This window comes from Penaeus vannamei, chromosome 27, assembly GCF_042767895.1.
Source record: "Penaeus vannamei isolate JL-2024 chromosome 27, ASM4276789v1, whole genome shotgun sequence".
In the NCBI taxonomy this organism is placed as follows: Eukaryota; Metazoa; Arthropoda; class Malacostraca; order Decapoda; family Penaeidae; genus Penaeus; species Penaeus vannamei.
In genome coordinates, this window is record NC_091575.1 from 24,007,281 (window position 1) to 24,019,780 (window position 12,500).

Below are 12,500 nucleotides of genomic sequence, written 5' to 3' on the forward strand. Positions count from 1 at the left end.
ATTTATATACATTTGGCTGTATATAACCACAAGTTTGGTAACCATGGGTTCAACTAAGTAAAGCCAGGTTGTCACTCTATGCTAAATGTACTTAAAGTTGCAAATAAATGGATGTGTAGGAAGAACCTGTTGAGGCCTCCTGCCATTTCACAGATTCTCATTACCACTTGTTTTAGTTCATAGTCTTTGCTACTTTTACTGTGTGCATCCTCCATTTCTAGGAAATAATTGTTCTTGATGCATATCTTGTTCATAATTGAGTATATTGTTTAATCATAGCTGCAGATTTTCAGTGTATTATTTTTTTGTAATTTTTACATTTCTGGTTTGATTTTCAGGAAACTGCTTGATATGTTGGGAGAAATTCAGAGTTTTGAAAAAGTAGATATGAATATTTTAGAAATGTCTGAAGAACTTGAAACCTTTGTGACCAGCACCATTGATTGTGAGTATGAAAGTGGGACTTTAATATCCATTAAGAATCTTTTGGTACATTTGGTTAAGAAAGTAGCATATACTCTTATTTTCATGTGAAATTTGTAGAAATTGAACTGTGATGGGCTATAAGAATTAGGGGTATGTCTTCCCGCAAATGTAAATATCTTTATTTACTTTTTGTCCTTTCTGAGCCATCTTCAAGATGCATGGGGCAGTTTGTTTTACTCTGAAATACTAGGCTAACTCCTATGGCTGTGGATTTTGCCCATAGAATGTGTATGATTCATACTGAACAACTTGAAAATAAAACAGCGAAGGTATGGACAAGAAAAGACACAAATATGCAGAAGACCTTTTTACTTTATTATATGCCCTGAAGAAGCAATAAAGCAGAAGGGCCTTAAACTTATTTGTGTTTCCTTGTTCTTCCCTTTGTTGTTTTATACCCATAGCATCCAAAGCCACATGCTAGAAGGGCAGGAAACATGTTTCTCACAGTCTACAATTTTGGCTGTGACATATGTGGTCTTTCAAGAGATGAGTCTAAAATGAGACTTGCATATGGGCTCTGTGTGTCATATGACAAAAATAAATCCTACCCAGTGTGAATGTTTGTTTGTGGAAACATTATAGGATCCCATAACACATTTCATAATTGCATAATTTTGTGAAGACAAGGTAAAACTGGCAAAAATAGCTTGGGTAACCTATTCCATCATCATCATCATCTTTTTTTTTTTTTTTTTTTTTTTTTTTTTTTTTTTTTTTTTTTTTTTTTTTGCGAGTTAGATAAACTTTGTCCCTTCTTCCTATTTGAAAATTACATAATGAGGAAAGTCTTGGAGGGGGAGGTTATTTTTCACTTGAAGAAAACATACATTGTGAAAGAGTAATAAGCTGAATTCAAAACTTGAGAAAGAAGAAGGGGGAAAAAAAAGTAAACATTCTCCTTGAATTTTTTGAATGCAAGTATTATCTTACATCTTTTTCTTTCTTTCTCTGTAGTTCCTAATGAGTTTGTGATCTTGTATTTGAACTGTTTTCAGTGTCTATTGAAGCTATAATTATTTCTTACATATATTATGTTATAATTCATTTGAGATTTGTCTTGTAATATTTCAAGATATGTTTTCCTCTAATACAGTCACTCCTTATTGCAGATAAGTTTGCTCTAAGCAGATATATAGCAGATTGCCACACCCTGATGATAAGGTGCTGCTTACAGATATTGGGTGAAGCTGCACACCGGAGCAACCCAATCATAGATTTATTTTCAGAGCATTTATTCTTCATGCTAAACAAGAAGTTAGTATTTTAGAACCTTTTATTGTTGTTGAAGATTTTTTTTTTAGGTAGAAGTACTGTTATAATCTATAGTCAGATTTGATTATGCATACAAGTGTGTAGACATAATTGACCCCACTGCTGTATAGAGCATATGATTAACATGACTTAATGTGTTCATAACTCTTGCTTTAAACATTTATTAAGTGTATTGGCAGATTATTGTAATATTCTTGTCATAGGTTTTATTTTTGGCATATGTTAATTCAAGATAATTGATGATGTATAGTAATAGTCTTTTGTTTAGTCATGGTGTCAGGTTTTGATGGTACTAAGTCCTCAATGGGATGATCATAGCTGTACATTCATTAAGAAACCTATAAGCCCCAAATCTGTTTCCTTTATGGGATAGCAGGCATAACTGCAATTATTTAGTCCTGAATATTCACCCATCTTCAAATTTATTCCTTCTAACAACTCCCTTAATTTAGAATATGTCCAACAAACAAGAAACAAGAAATGCATGCCATGTCCTCTGTGACTTCAGGTTGTTGTGTTTACACTCACAGGTACTAAGTTGTCAAGGAGTCATTGACTAATCTTTTATTGCTATTAGTATTTCAATTACATTGTGATAATCATAATCATAATACTAATGATAGTATAAATATTAAAGGAATGAGGAAATTGGGTGAGTCCACATAGGACCTACCAATGGAAGTGAAAATCCAGGAATACATAATGCATGTCCCTTATCCCATAAAAGAAACTTATTTTGAGCCTATTTATCACAGGGGACAATATATGCCCATATAAGTTTGAAATTGAGGTTAACTCACTTTCATCCATGGGAACTAATACCCTTCCTAGCAGATCCTATAATGTTAGTCAATTATGTAAATTGTGCACCTGTCTGATATCTTCCATATTTTTCATTGTAGAGAAACAGAAAAGAAAATCCTTATGTATGCTGGAGCCTGCTCACTTGACTGGGGTGCCCTTTGGAAACTGGTGAAAGATATGGTGGACTTTGCATTTGAGAAAAATAACAAATACTTTGGGAGGACAAATGCTCTGACTGTCCTCTCACTTCTGTTCAAAAATAAAGCTCTCTTCAGTCGAACCACTACTGTTGAAGTGAAGCAGCTCGGAGAAGCAGTGTCTCAGATTCTTCTTGGAGTAAGTGTTCATTTACCAGGATATGTACATGTAGTTTGAAATATATTGTTCATATTGTTCATTTTGTGTATTTTTATCTAAATACTCATTTAATATCAATATATTCTTGTATTTTTGTTTTTGTTTAGAGTATATTCATATATTTTAACTTTGCTGTGTGTTACAACCTTTTATATGAGAAGCAGAGATAGTAATTAAAATACGTTTCTTTGTAGATTCTCAAAAGGTTCAACCTTAAACAGCAAGCACGTTTTGTGTCTCGTCTATTTGAATTTATGATTGTCCTGAGAGAGGTAAGTCTAATGTGACTTATTATGTGATTCTCTAAGATTAATTTAATGAAAACCTTGTTGCAGATTTGTTCAGAATGATATATACACACAAGCATGCACGCATATTGACACGTGCCCATGCACATACACACACACTATCTATTGATTAAATTTAGAAGTTTCTCCCATTATCCCTTGCAAATTAAACAATTATTATTCTATGAAAACTTACCAGAGGTTAATTAAATATCTTTTTGAGCAGAATCATAGGGATCCGGACACTTCAGGAATTAGATGGGAGGAGATCCTGGTTGCAGTAAGAAATCTTGATAAGGAAATTCCAACAGCAAGTCGATCACCATTGAGGGTCTATTACAAAGAATTGGTCAGGGCACTGCATAGGTGAGTTAACTCGCCCCAGTGTGAAAACCTCCTTTGTCCTTAGTAGTGGGGGGGATTGATTTATCATTATCTCAAAAAGCTAAAAGTTCTTCAGCCTTGGCCAGCTTTCAGCAAAGAACTTGCCTTTGAATAATTATTGTCCTATTGTTGCATACAGTTTTGACCTAGTTAGATCCCACTGAAATCAGGGATTCAAACTTTGTCTTTATTTGAAAAGTTTTTTTTATTTTGTTATATTAAAGTGAGTTGTTCATGAATGCTGGAATTTCAGAGATCCTACTCAGCAGGCTGCAGACTCAGAAGGTAAAAAGAGGAAGTATGAAGAGGAGGAAGAACGCAGGACCCAAAACAAGAAGAGAAAAGAGCTGGCAAGGAAGAAGCAACAGGCAAAAAAGAAGAAGGCAAAAGAGTTAGCAGCTCAAAAGGGACCAAAGAAATTCCTCGGCAAGAAGGGTAAAGTGAAGAGAAAACGAGCAAGTCAGAAAAAAAGGGCAAGGAGATCAGAGGCGTAATCATCTCTGAAAATAGTGCTTTGTTGTTTCTTTGTAAAATATATGTTGTATTAGAACATAAGCTATATGTATGAATAAAATGAATAATTATTGTTAACAATTATTTAGTTTGTTTCATTTGTGTACTTTTCCTTATGTTGAAAAGTCCAGTTTGCTTTAAAAACAACATACTATCTCCAGACACAAAACTGCTAAAAAGATTTATATGGTATTTCTACAGTACAAACCTGCATTTGGGCTTACAGCAAGCCAAAAAGAGCTTTGATTGCCTTTGGCAATTCTTTATCAATATTCAGAGAATTTTCTAATTTTACTCTCAAACTTAAATTCCTCTGGCCATGTCAGTTTCTGCAAAGGTATACTTAAATATTGCATCAAAGAGGGATTCTCATATCCATGGAAGCAGTAAAAATAAATACAGGATTGCAAATTATGTTTTTATTATATGCAGCAAATATTACAGTATCACATCTTATACTGAGGTAATGGTTAGGTAATCTCAATAATAATATTAATACAAATTAATATTAATAATAATAATAAAATAATACTACCAATTATACAAAAGACTCAATCAGTGTGTTTGGCTTTCCTTTTCCGAGCAAAATGTGAAAGTGTGAACATAATCAGAGCCATTGTAATAAGTGCTAAAAGCCTTTTGGGCGTAAAAATGTCATCCATCGACTTGATATCAGAGAGCATTTCACCGGCTTGAACGCAAAGAAAGTTATAAGGCAACAGACCTGAAAATAAATGCGTAACATTAGCTATAAACTTTTTATCAGACTAGCATTTGTAGCATCTTCAGTATATAAATTCCATAAATAGTATATATCATTATTGTATCGCAATAGTAGTCGTTCCCAAATTTTCCTAAAACTCGCATCCCGAGATCTTTTGATTAAATCTTCCTCCCCTGACAACACTAACATTAGACTTACATTTGATATAGTCATATAACTCACTCATCACTACTATCCTTAATGACCCACATACAATACTAGATAAGAAAGACGTATCGTTCCTATGAATTCTTACATAACGCAGATATATCAACTCTATACTGCCAAAGCGTTGAGAAAGAATGAATTTACATTAGTTGTACCTTTCACCCCAGGTTAGTAACCACTACTCAGCGGTAGGAAACGAGTTGATACTAACCAAAGAAGACCGAAAGGAAGAACATAAGAAGTGGCACATTTACGTAGGGTGCCATGATGTTCAACAGCCAATTTGGAGTCATAGGGAAAACTCGCAGACTTACTAAAAAGAGGAAAAGTTGGTGTTCATTCTCGGAGATCTGTAAGACAAGAAAATTCCTTTAAAAGACAATTCAAATTAAGATCCATGTCATGTGTTCATTTTCTATATTATATGAAATAAAGCTTTAAATATAAATGCTACCTACCTTCTCTCTAAACCAATTTATTTTTGTTGCAAACTTTCGCTGGATGATTTTCTTTCCCACTAACCGGGAGAGGAGAAAGCAGTTGGATGCCCCAGTTGCTGTTAGGACACAGCATAATGGAAAGCCAAGAGGCCAACAACCTAGCAAGGCTCCACCAAGAAGATTCTGAAAGAGAACACAAGTAATAATTTTTTATGGAAAATTTTCTACCATGTCAACATCTAAGGCCATTATCAGCACATGAGTAATAAGCTTCCTTACAGAATTTACATACATTTGCACTGGTATGGATTACTGATACAAGGAAACACTTACCAACAGTGCAGATCCTGGTATAGCAAATGTCTGTTTATATATATATGCTGATGAAAACAAGAAGACAACATAGTACCAGTGATCTTCCTTGTATGCACTTGAAACTCGTACCAGTTCTCGAAGATCATCTAAAGACTTTGGGAAGTGCAGGTCCTACAATGCAAGAAGTTAATTTCATGATGATTTGTAATTTCAGTATGCTAGAAAATTATACATATACATATTGACCCTCACTATTGACACAGACACTGGTCCAAAAATATTAATAATTCAGGATAATTATTTAAAGGTGGCAACCATTAGTTAACAACACCTACCGCTTGGAAAACTGACCAACCACCAGCCCATATTATTTGCAATTACCAAAGCTGACTTACAGTAACTGAAGCTGCTATATCACTTGCTTACTAATATTTTACCCCAATATATACCTCCTAAGCAACATGATTTTGCCGTCACTGGTTTGGAAAATCCACTATTCCTGCATCTGTCTCGTCCCAGGCTGCCCTACTAACTAGGTTCAACCTGTACTAAAAATAATCACAATTCAGTCACACAAGGACACAATAAACAAAAATACAATCAATGTGTACACACAGCTAACATGCAACACTGCCACAATAGAAAATAAAATTTTATAATTAAACTTATTTCTATTTTGGCAGTATTTATCTTATAATGACATGAATTCAAGGTTTTACTTGCTGTTCAATTTTTTTTTCGTCTTCAAATATTGCACAAAAAGAACTCCGCCACTTCTAACAGACTTTACATTGAACAACTCTGCTTCCTAGCTTTCTAATAAGTAAAACTTTATCAAAAAGGAAGTTCTAAAATCATCATTCCTGTAACCAGAAATTACAATAATAATATTCTGACTTTATTTGATGGAAGCGTACAAGAGGCAACTAAATGAACAGAAAATAAAAATAGAAGGATGGCAGTCATTAATCCAGCCTGTTTATGTGTCCAGGTAGCAAGGAGTGCAAGGGATGTAACCTACAGTATACCTTGGAGCAAACAGCCAAAGAAATGACCCTAATCAAGGAATCCTTGCGGGTAATTAGCAGGGACATTATGCTTTGTGTAGGTGGAAGTGGTGGCATGTTTATCTGTACAATATAATATATATGTAAGTGTTTATGTACATGCAAGTATACAAGTGCGTATCTATACGTACATACTGTATGTTTACTCATGTCTGTATCATTACATATGTGTATTATTATTTTTATATTGTATAAAACATTCCAAAACATTCAGAGTAAGACCATATACTTACAGGAGTGATACCATTCCTCAATGCAGGTCGATTTGCAAAGACAAACCAAAGAAAAAAAGATGCTGCAGCAAAAGCAACAGGTGCAATTAACAGCCTTGCATAATCTCTCCTTCGTATGCCTTCCATTATACTGTAAGAATAAAATTAAAATTAAAGAACCAATTACTGCCATTCACCAATGTAAGTAATAAAAATAAACATAAAATTATTATTAGTGCTGCAATGTAGCCTAACTGATATCATTAGGCACACCTGCAAAGTTTTGATATTGAGAAACAATGAAAAAAATGTTTACTTTTGATTCTGCTATTAAGTTAATATGAATACTATACTCATGGGAATTAAACTTTCAGGTTACTCTTAAAAAAAAAAGGAAAAAGAAAAACAAAATAACAATAAAATAAAGAATCACCAAAAGATAGTCTATTTTAGAGGTAAAGTTAACATGGCTTTCAAAACATAAAAATAAATATCTGATTCTGTAGTAAATGACAAGGATATATTGTAATAACATCAATTTTCTATCTTTGTCTGAAACCTGTTTCCAATCATATCTTAAGTATTAAAATACCTTTTCACTTTGTAAAATTATTCAAGAGTCTGTTATCGTCATGTTAATAATATAAGATGAGGCAACTACTTAAAAATGATAAACGAGGTTTCTAACAAGCCAACTAATTACTTCATAAAAGAGATTTCTTAAAGAAAAGGAAGTAATCTACATCACCTATAAAGTTCTGCAGCTATGCCAGAGAAAATGTACTACACAAAATCAAACGGCTAAAATTATGCATCAGTTTTTTCTAATACAGAAATTGCAGATTGGAAGAACTGTCCTGTATTGGGACATCTTTGGTGAAACTACAAAAGGGACTACAGTAAAACCTAGATTTCCATTAAAGACACAAATCAATCATATATATTAAGTGCAGCCTAGGGGGGCCCTTTTCCCATTTCTTGATGAAAAAAAATCTTCACTACAATATCAACTCAGTATTTAAAGGTAATGAAGGGGAATACTCAGCTTCATTTCAGTCTGACAAGCACACAAATGGTGTACTGGCATTGTTGCTTGCTTGCAGCCAGTTATAAAGTCCAAGCATTTGGAGAAGAAATCCCAAATCAATTACATAGGGTTTCCTTAAATTGCTAAGTTGCATACAAGTGTAATGTCTGATAATAAATGTCTGGTCAATGATCCTTTTAATTTCTATATCTGTACACAAAAATCTGGAGAAGTAAGCTTGACATTTACAATGAACCCTGAAAATTTAAATAATACTGCCAAATGTATGTTGATTCAACCTTTAAATAGCTCACCTTTAATTCAAACAATACTTCACAGTGTTAAGTAAACTCGGTTCTATATATATATTCCATCTTATGATAAATCACTGAATAACAAGTAAAGGAAGTGACTGTAATTTTAACCAACGCCAGTTACTTGGTATTATATTTTGACTAAGGCTAAGTAAGTACCATGAATAAAACAAGTTTATTAATGCATTTTTTTTTACTGTTGCCCTGTCAGTAGTGTGTATGAATGGGAAGCAAATATAACAAAGGTGGTTGGTTATGCTGCAATCATCCTTGCTTGACTAAAGAAAGAAAAGTTATGAACCAAAGACTACCACAGATGAGGTCTACATTTTCTTACAATACCTCATTTCAGTAACTAGTTATATCATTTGTTGATTTTTATAAGACTTTTTACATATGGACAATGAAACTTCCTCAGTATTGTTGGATTAAGTACTGCAATGTATTAAAAAGTAAATAATTGTCAGACCATAAAGATACAGAAAATTAAAGTAATGCTTTAACAAAAAAAATTACTAGTGGCTATAGTGGTTACCATGCCTTCAGGATTGATGAAAGAGCAAAAATCTTTGCCACATATGTTCTATCACGACAGAGCTTTAATTTGACATTAAAAATTAACAATTCAAGTTCTATCTTGCTGAATATGCGGAGGTTTATTGACCTTTGCTGGAGTGTTGAAGGGCCTGGAAGCCACATCATAGCTGCACCATGACAAACCTCATGTTTAATTTCAAGTGAAATATAGAACAAGTATATCTGACCATCCACAGGCTGTATAGCAAATACCCTGGAAGGGTATAATCACCACATTTTTGCCCAACTTATACTAGCCATCACTGTCAATTCAAATCTTATAAATAAGCTATCATTATAAAGTAGCATCCTTTTGGAACAGAGCAGGATTAACTTGTTTTTGTTAAGCAGCAGCCCAATAAGTGAAGGTGGTGAAATGCACTGATGACTAATAACCAGTGGATTAGTCATCTGATTGAAATGATACTTACTAACCAAAATCTTGCATGAAAAAACATTATTTCGTATTAAAATAAATTGCACAAAGTAAGGTAAGCCCAAAATTACTTATCTATACATAAAGCAATGCCTCATCCTCTGTGCTTTATGCTCAGGCAATGGTTACGTATCCTATCTCTTGTCAAGTTAGGGCCACTGAATTACTGTCAGTTATAGGCCTAGTCAAAGATCTATCTGCTAAAATATATGTAGTGAAGTTTAATGGGCCCTTGCTAAAAAGTAGAGTACTGAGACCAGGGTAACAGGCAGTTTTTTTTGGGGGGAAATAATTACCAAGGAAATTGAATCTTCATGAAGGTATAACCTTTAACTTCAATGCTAGACTACACAACCCATCAGCCATTTCACAGCAGAGAAATCAGCTTGCCTGAGAATGCTCTCATTGTAACTCACAGAACACAAATAACTTTTAAAAATAATCTAACACAAGATTTTGGTTAATCTTTACAGTATGGATGCAGTAAGCTAGGGCAAACTGAAGACGATATTTTCATAGATGACAAAAAGTGAAGTCATCAGTACAAGAAATAATCTGTAGACATGAATTGTAACACCATAAATAAAGAAAAAAGATCAGAGAGAGCACCGCTCACAGCCTTAATCTACTCAGTGCTCCCAAGTTTCAGCTCTATATTGCCGTGCATAACAAAGTGAAGACAATGTTTGCTGGGAGGTGATGGGGTGCCGAAACTCTCAACAACCCTCCAGTCAAGTTGTACCCAAAGGGCACACACAATCACAGCAACTTAGATTGTTGAATAAATTTTGTGAAGTAGAGTTGACATTAACAAAGTGCATCCATACTGTAAAACATTACCAGATTTTAATCTTAAATAATTGCACCTTTGAAAAGTAGAAGGTAATGGAAAAGTATCAGCAACAATAATAGAAAAAAGATTGAAAAAATCAGTGAAAGATGTATTTCCTAATACCATGTTCTAAACAGCCACTTCAGATGGTAAAGGTTTATTGGTGTGCCCTGGAATGCTCACAGGAGCAGAAGTCATGGTAATTTTTCATGCAACATTGCTCTGGTTACTACTTTTCCTTTAACAGTTGGTTTCTATAGATTACAACTATCTCTGGAAAGTATGCATCGGGTACAATCCATCAATGTCAACTTTGTTAGTCGGTGATGCACTGCTATTGTTTCAAGTTACCAATTTTAAAGATAAAAGAAATATTTAAACAATTTAAGTTGATGAGTATATCCCATTTTTTCTTAATACTGAAGGGAACATCAAGTAATAATGCACATCAGCTGCATAGCTTTCCAGTAATTACCATGAATGAATCTCAATTTATTATGAAGGGAATAATATCTACTGATGAATTTCATGTGCATAGCACTCCAGTTAATACTCTAGAAATAAAGCAAGGATTTCATGGGTTGCGACAAATCTGGAGGAATTACAGGACACTACACTGTGTTTATTACACATGTGATTTTCTTATATTATTCCGACAAAATTAGTTAAATGAAGCGAACCCGGTATCTTATATTGTTTCCTTTAATTACGATCACAGTAGAACTGCATTTGTAGCTAAATCACTATCTTAATTTTCCTTTTACTGACCCAAAAAGACACTTCAGTATCTGACGACTACTCCAAGACAACTTCTATAGTGATAGACCGAAATGTGTCAGATTAGATATGGATTCTAGTATGGGTTGACATTTGATAATCAACGAAGATATATAGATATGCATTCGTTATCTATACAGTTTCTTCTTGTTCTGACTGAAAGCTTGAGTCATCGGCTGTGAATAACTTATGCCATCGAGATTTTTCGAAAAGGAGTCGTTGCTTTTTGTTCTGAAGAGTCTTGTCTCGTGCGGCACATGTCTGCCTTCCTCAATGGAGGTTTCGTCGTCGCGTCAAAACAGCTGATTCGTGTAAACAAAGACACACATCTTTCAAAAGTGAATAAAATCGCCCTAAAATCATATATTCACCATTCACGCAAACATCATCTTGAAACGCTCCTTAAAGAGATATGCACGTACAATTAAAAAAAAAATCAAACCAAAGATAAGATAATAATGATCCCAATGAAATCGGACCCAATGTTGCATGCGGGGCCGACCAATGGCCAAATGAAGTGAAACTGAGCTGAGTTCCGATTGGCCAGCCTGGTCCCCGAGCGGCCATCGGAACCACCTGCCTGTGACATCACGGAGGACCTTCGGACTGGGACAATGGACGACATTCTGACAGGAGGTAAATGGGGAAACTAGGGCGACCCGGGTATGAATCGTGGAAGAGTGTGAAGTGCATGGGAATATGTTTGAAATGAGAGGGAAGTTAGGAGAACGAGGAAAAGGGAGAGGAAACTGGAACATGATTTGGTGTTCTGGATGGCCAGCAGTGCAGGTTGGCACTAAGTCAAGGTTGTGCCAAAGTGCCAATCTTCATGATATTTAATACCATCGTACACGGCAGAGTATGAGCAGGAAATCAGAACTATTATAATATGTGAAATGTTGGAGTGGATATTGCCTCGGAAGTCTGTGTGCTCTCTCTCTCTCTCTTCTCGTTTGTTTTTCTTGTATTATTCAAATTTATGCTTTGAAATGTCCTTCTGCAACTTTTCGGTAAAGCATACTCATTAAATGGCAATGGCTTGCAAAATGGAACTTTTTCCTCGTGGTTGCACTGGCTATTTTCTAACTAGATAATAAATCCATTTGAAATTAGCTGTAGTCTATAATGAAAGATTGGAATCTTAACTTCAAGCTCATAGTAGTGAAGTGTCAAGTAATTGTTGCAGTCTCCATAATGTACACTCTTGCATTATGTAACTTGTACTGGTTCTTATTTTACAATAAATAACAAACAAGTTTTTCCAATTGGCTTGTAAGCATATGTAGAGGCCAGTAGCAGATGTGAGGGTGTATTAGGAAAATTTTCTTAGCTTTTTGTAATACTGGCAATTTTATAAATTGACCTCAATGTTTTTTATTATCTGATCTGGTTAAGAATGAAAATACAGCCTTGCTGCCAAATACTATAATGTTGGTGCCGATGGCCACCTCTCACTTCTCTTGTATT

General features: G+C 34.4%; 3 protein-coding genes across 11 annotated transcripts in view; 2 read left to right on the top strand and 1 right to left on the bottom strand.

Moving 5' to 3' along the window:
- Nucleotides 1–4,190, top strand: part of LOC113826796 (myb-binding protein 1A-like protein) — an 11,996-nt gene extending 7,806 nt beyond the window's left edge. Inside the window, exons 8-13 of the mRNA XM_070140676.1 lie at nucleotides 339–445; nucleotides 1,599–1,743; nucleotides 2,664–2,901; nucleotides 3,117–3,194; nucleotides 3,436–3,575; nucleotides 3,847–4,190. Of these exons, the coding sequence (XP_069996777.1) occupies nucleotides 339–445; nucleotides 1,599–1,743; nucleotides 2,664–2,901; nucleotides 3,117–3,194; nucleotides 3,436–3,575; nucleotides 3,847–4,087 (949 nt within the window). The 3' untranslated portion in view covers nucleotides 4,088–4,190. The remainder of the gene's footprint in view (nucleotides 1–338; nucleotides 446–1,598; nucleotides 1,744–2,663; nucleotides 2,902–3,116; nucleotides 3,195–3,435; nucleotides 3,576–3,846) is intronic.
- Nucleotides 4,191–4,510: 320 nt separating this feature from the next.
- On the bottom strand, nucleotides 4,511–11,658 carry LOC113826769 (transmembrane protein 41A). 9 transcript variants are annotated; one of them, XM_070141031.1, is made up of 6 exons: nucleotides 11,513–11,658; nucleotides 7,093–7,222; nucleotides 5,811–5,963; nucleotides 5,496–5,660; nucleotides 5,249–5,387; nucleotides 4,511–4,830 (listed from the first exon to the last, which is right to left on the bottom strand). In XM_070141031.1, the coding sequence occupies exons 1-6, from the start codon at nucleotides 11,656–11,658 to the stop codon at nucleotides 4,658–4,660; spliced, it is 906 nt and encodes a 301-aa protein (XP_069997132.1). In that variant the 3' UTR covers nucleotides 4,511–4,657. The 9 variants fall into 9 exon arrangements, with proteins under 9 accessions (XP_069997132.1, XP_027235473.1, XP_027235466.1 ...); XM_027379672.2 differs by lacking the exon at nucleotides 11,513–11,658 and adding an exon at nucleotides 11,405–11,430; XM_027379665.2 differs by lacking the exon at nucleotides 11,513–11,658 and adding an exon at nucleotides 11,221–11,335.
- The window catches only part of LOC138866908 (uncharacterized), an 11,700-nt gene continuing 10,727 nt past the window's right edge, over nucleotides 11,528–12,500 (top strand). The window contains exon 1 of the mRNA XM_070141037.1: nucleotides 11,528–11,669. Within this exon, the coding sequence (XP_069997138.1) occupies nucleotides 11,648–11,669 (22 nt within the window). The 5' untranslated portion in view covers nucleotides 11,528–11,647. The remainder of the gene's footprint in view (nucleotides 11,670–12,500) is intronic.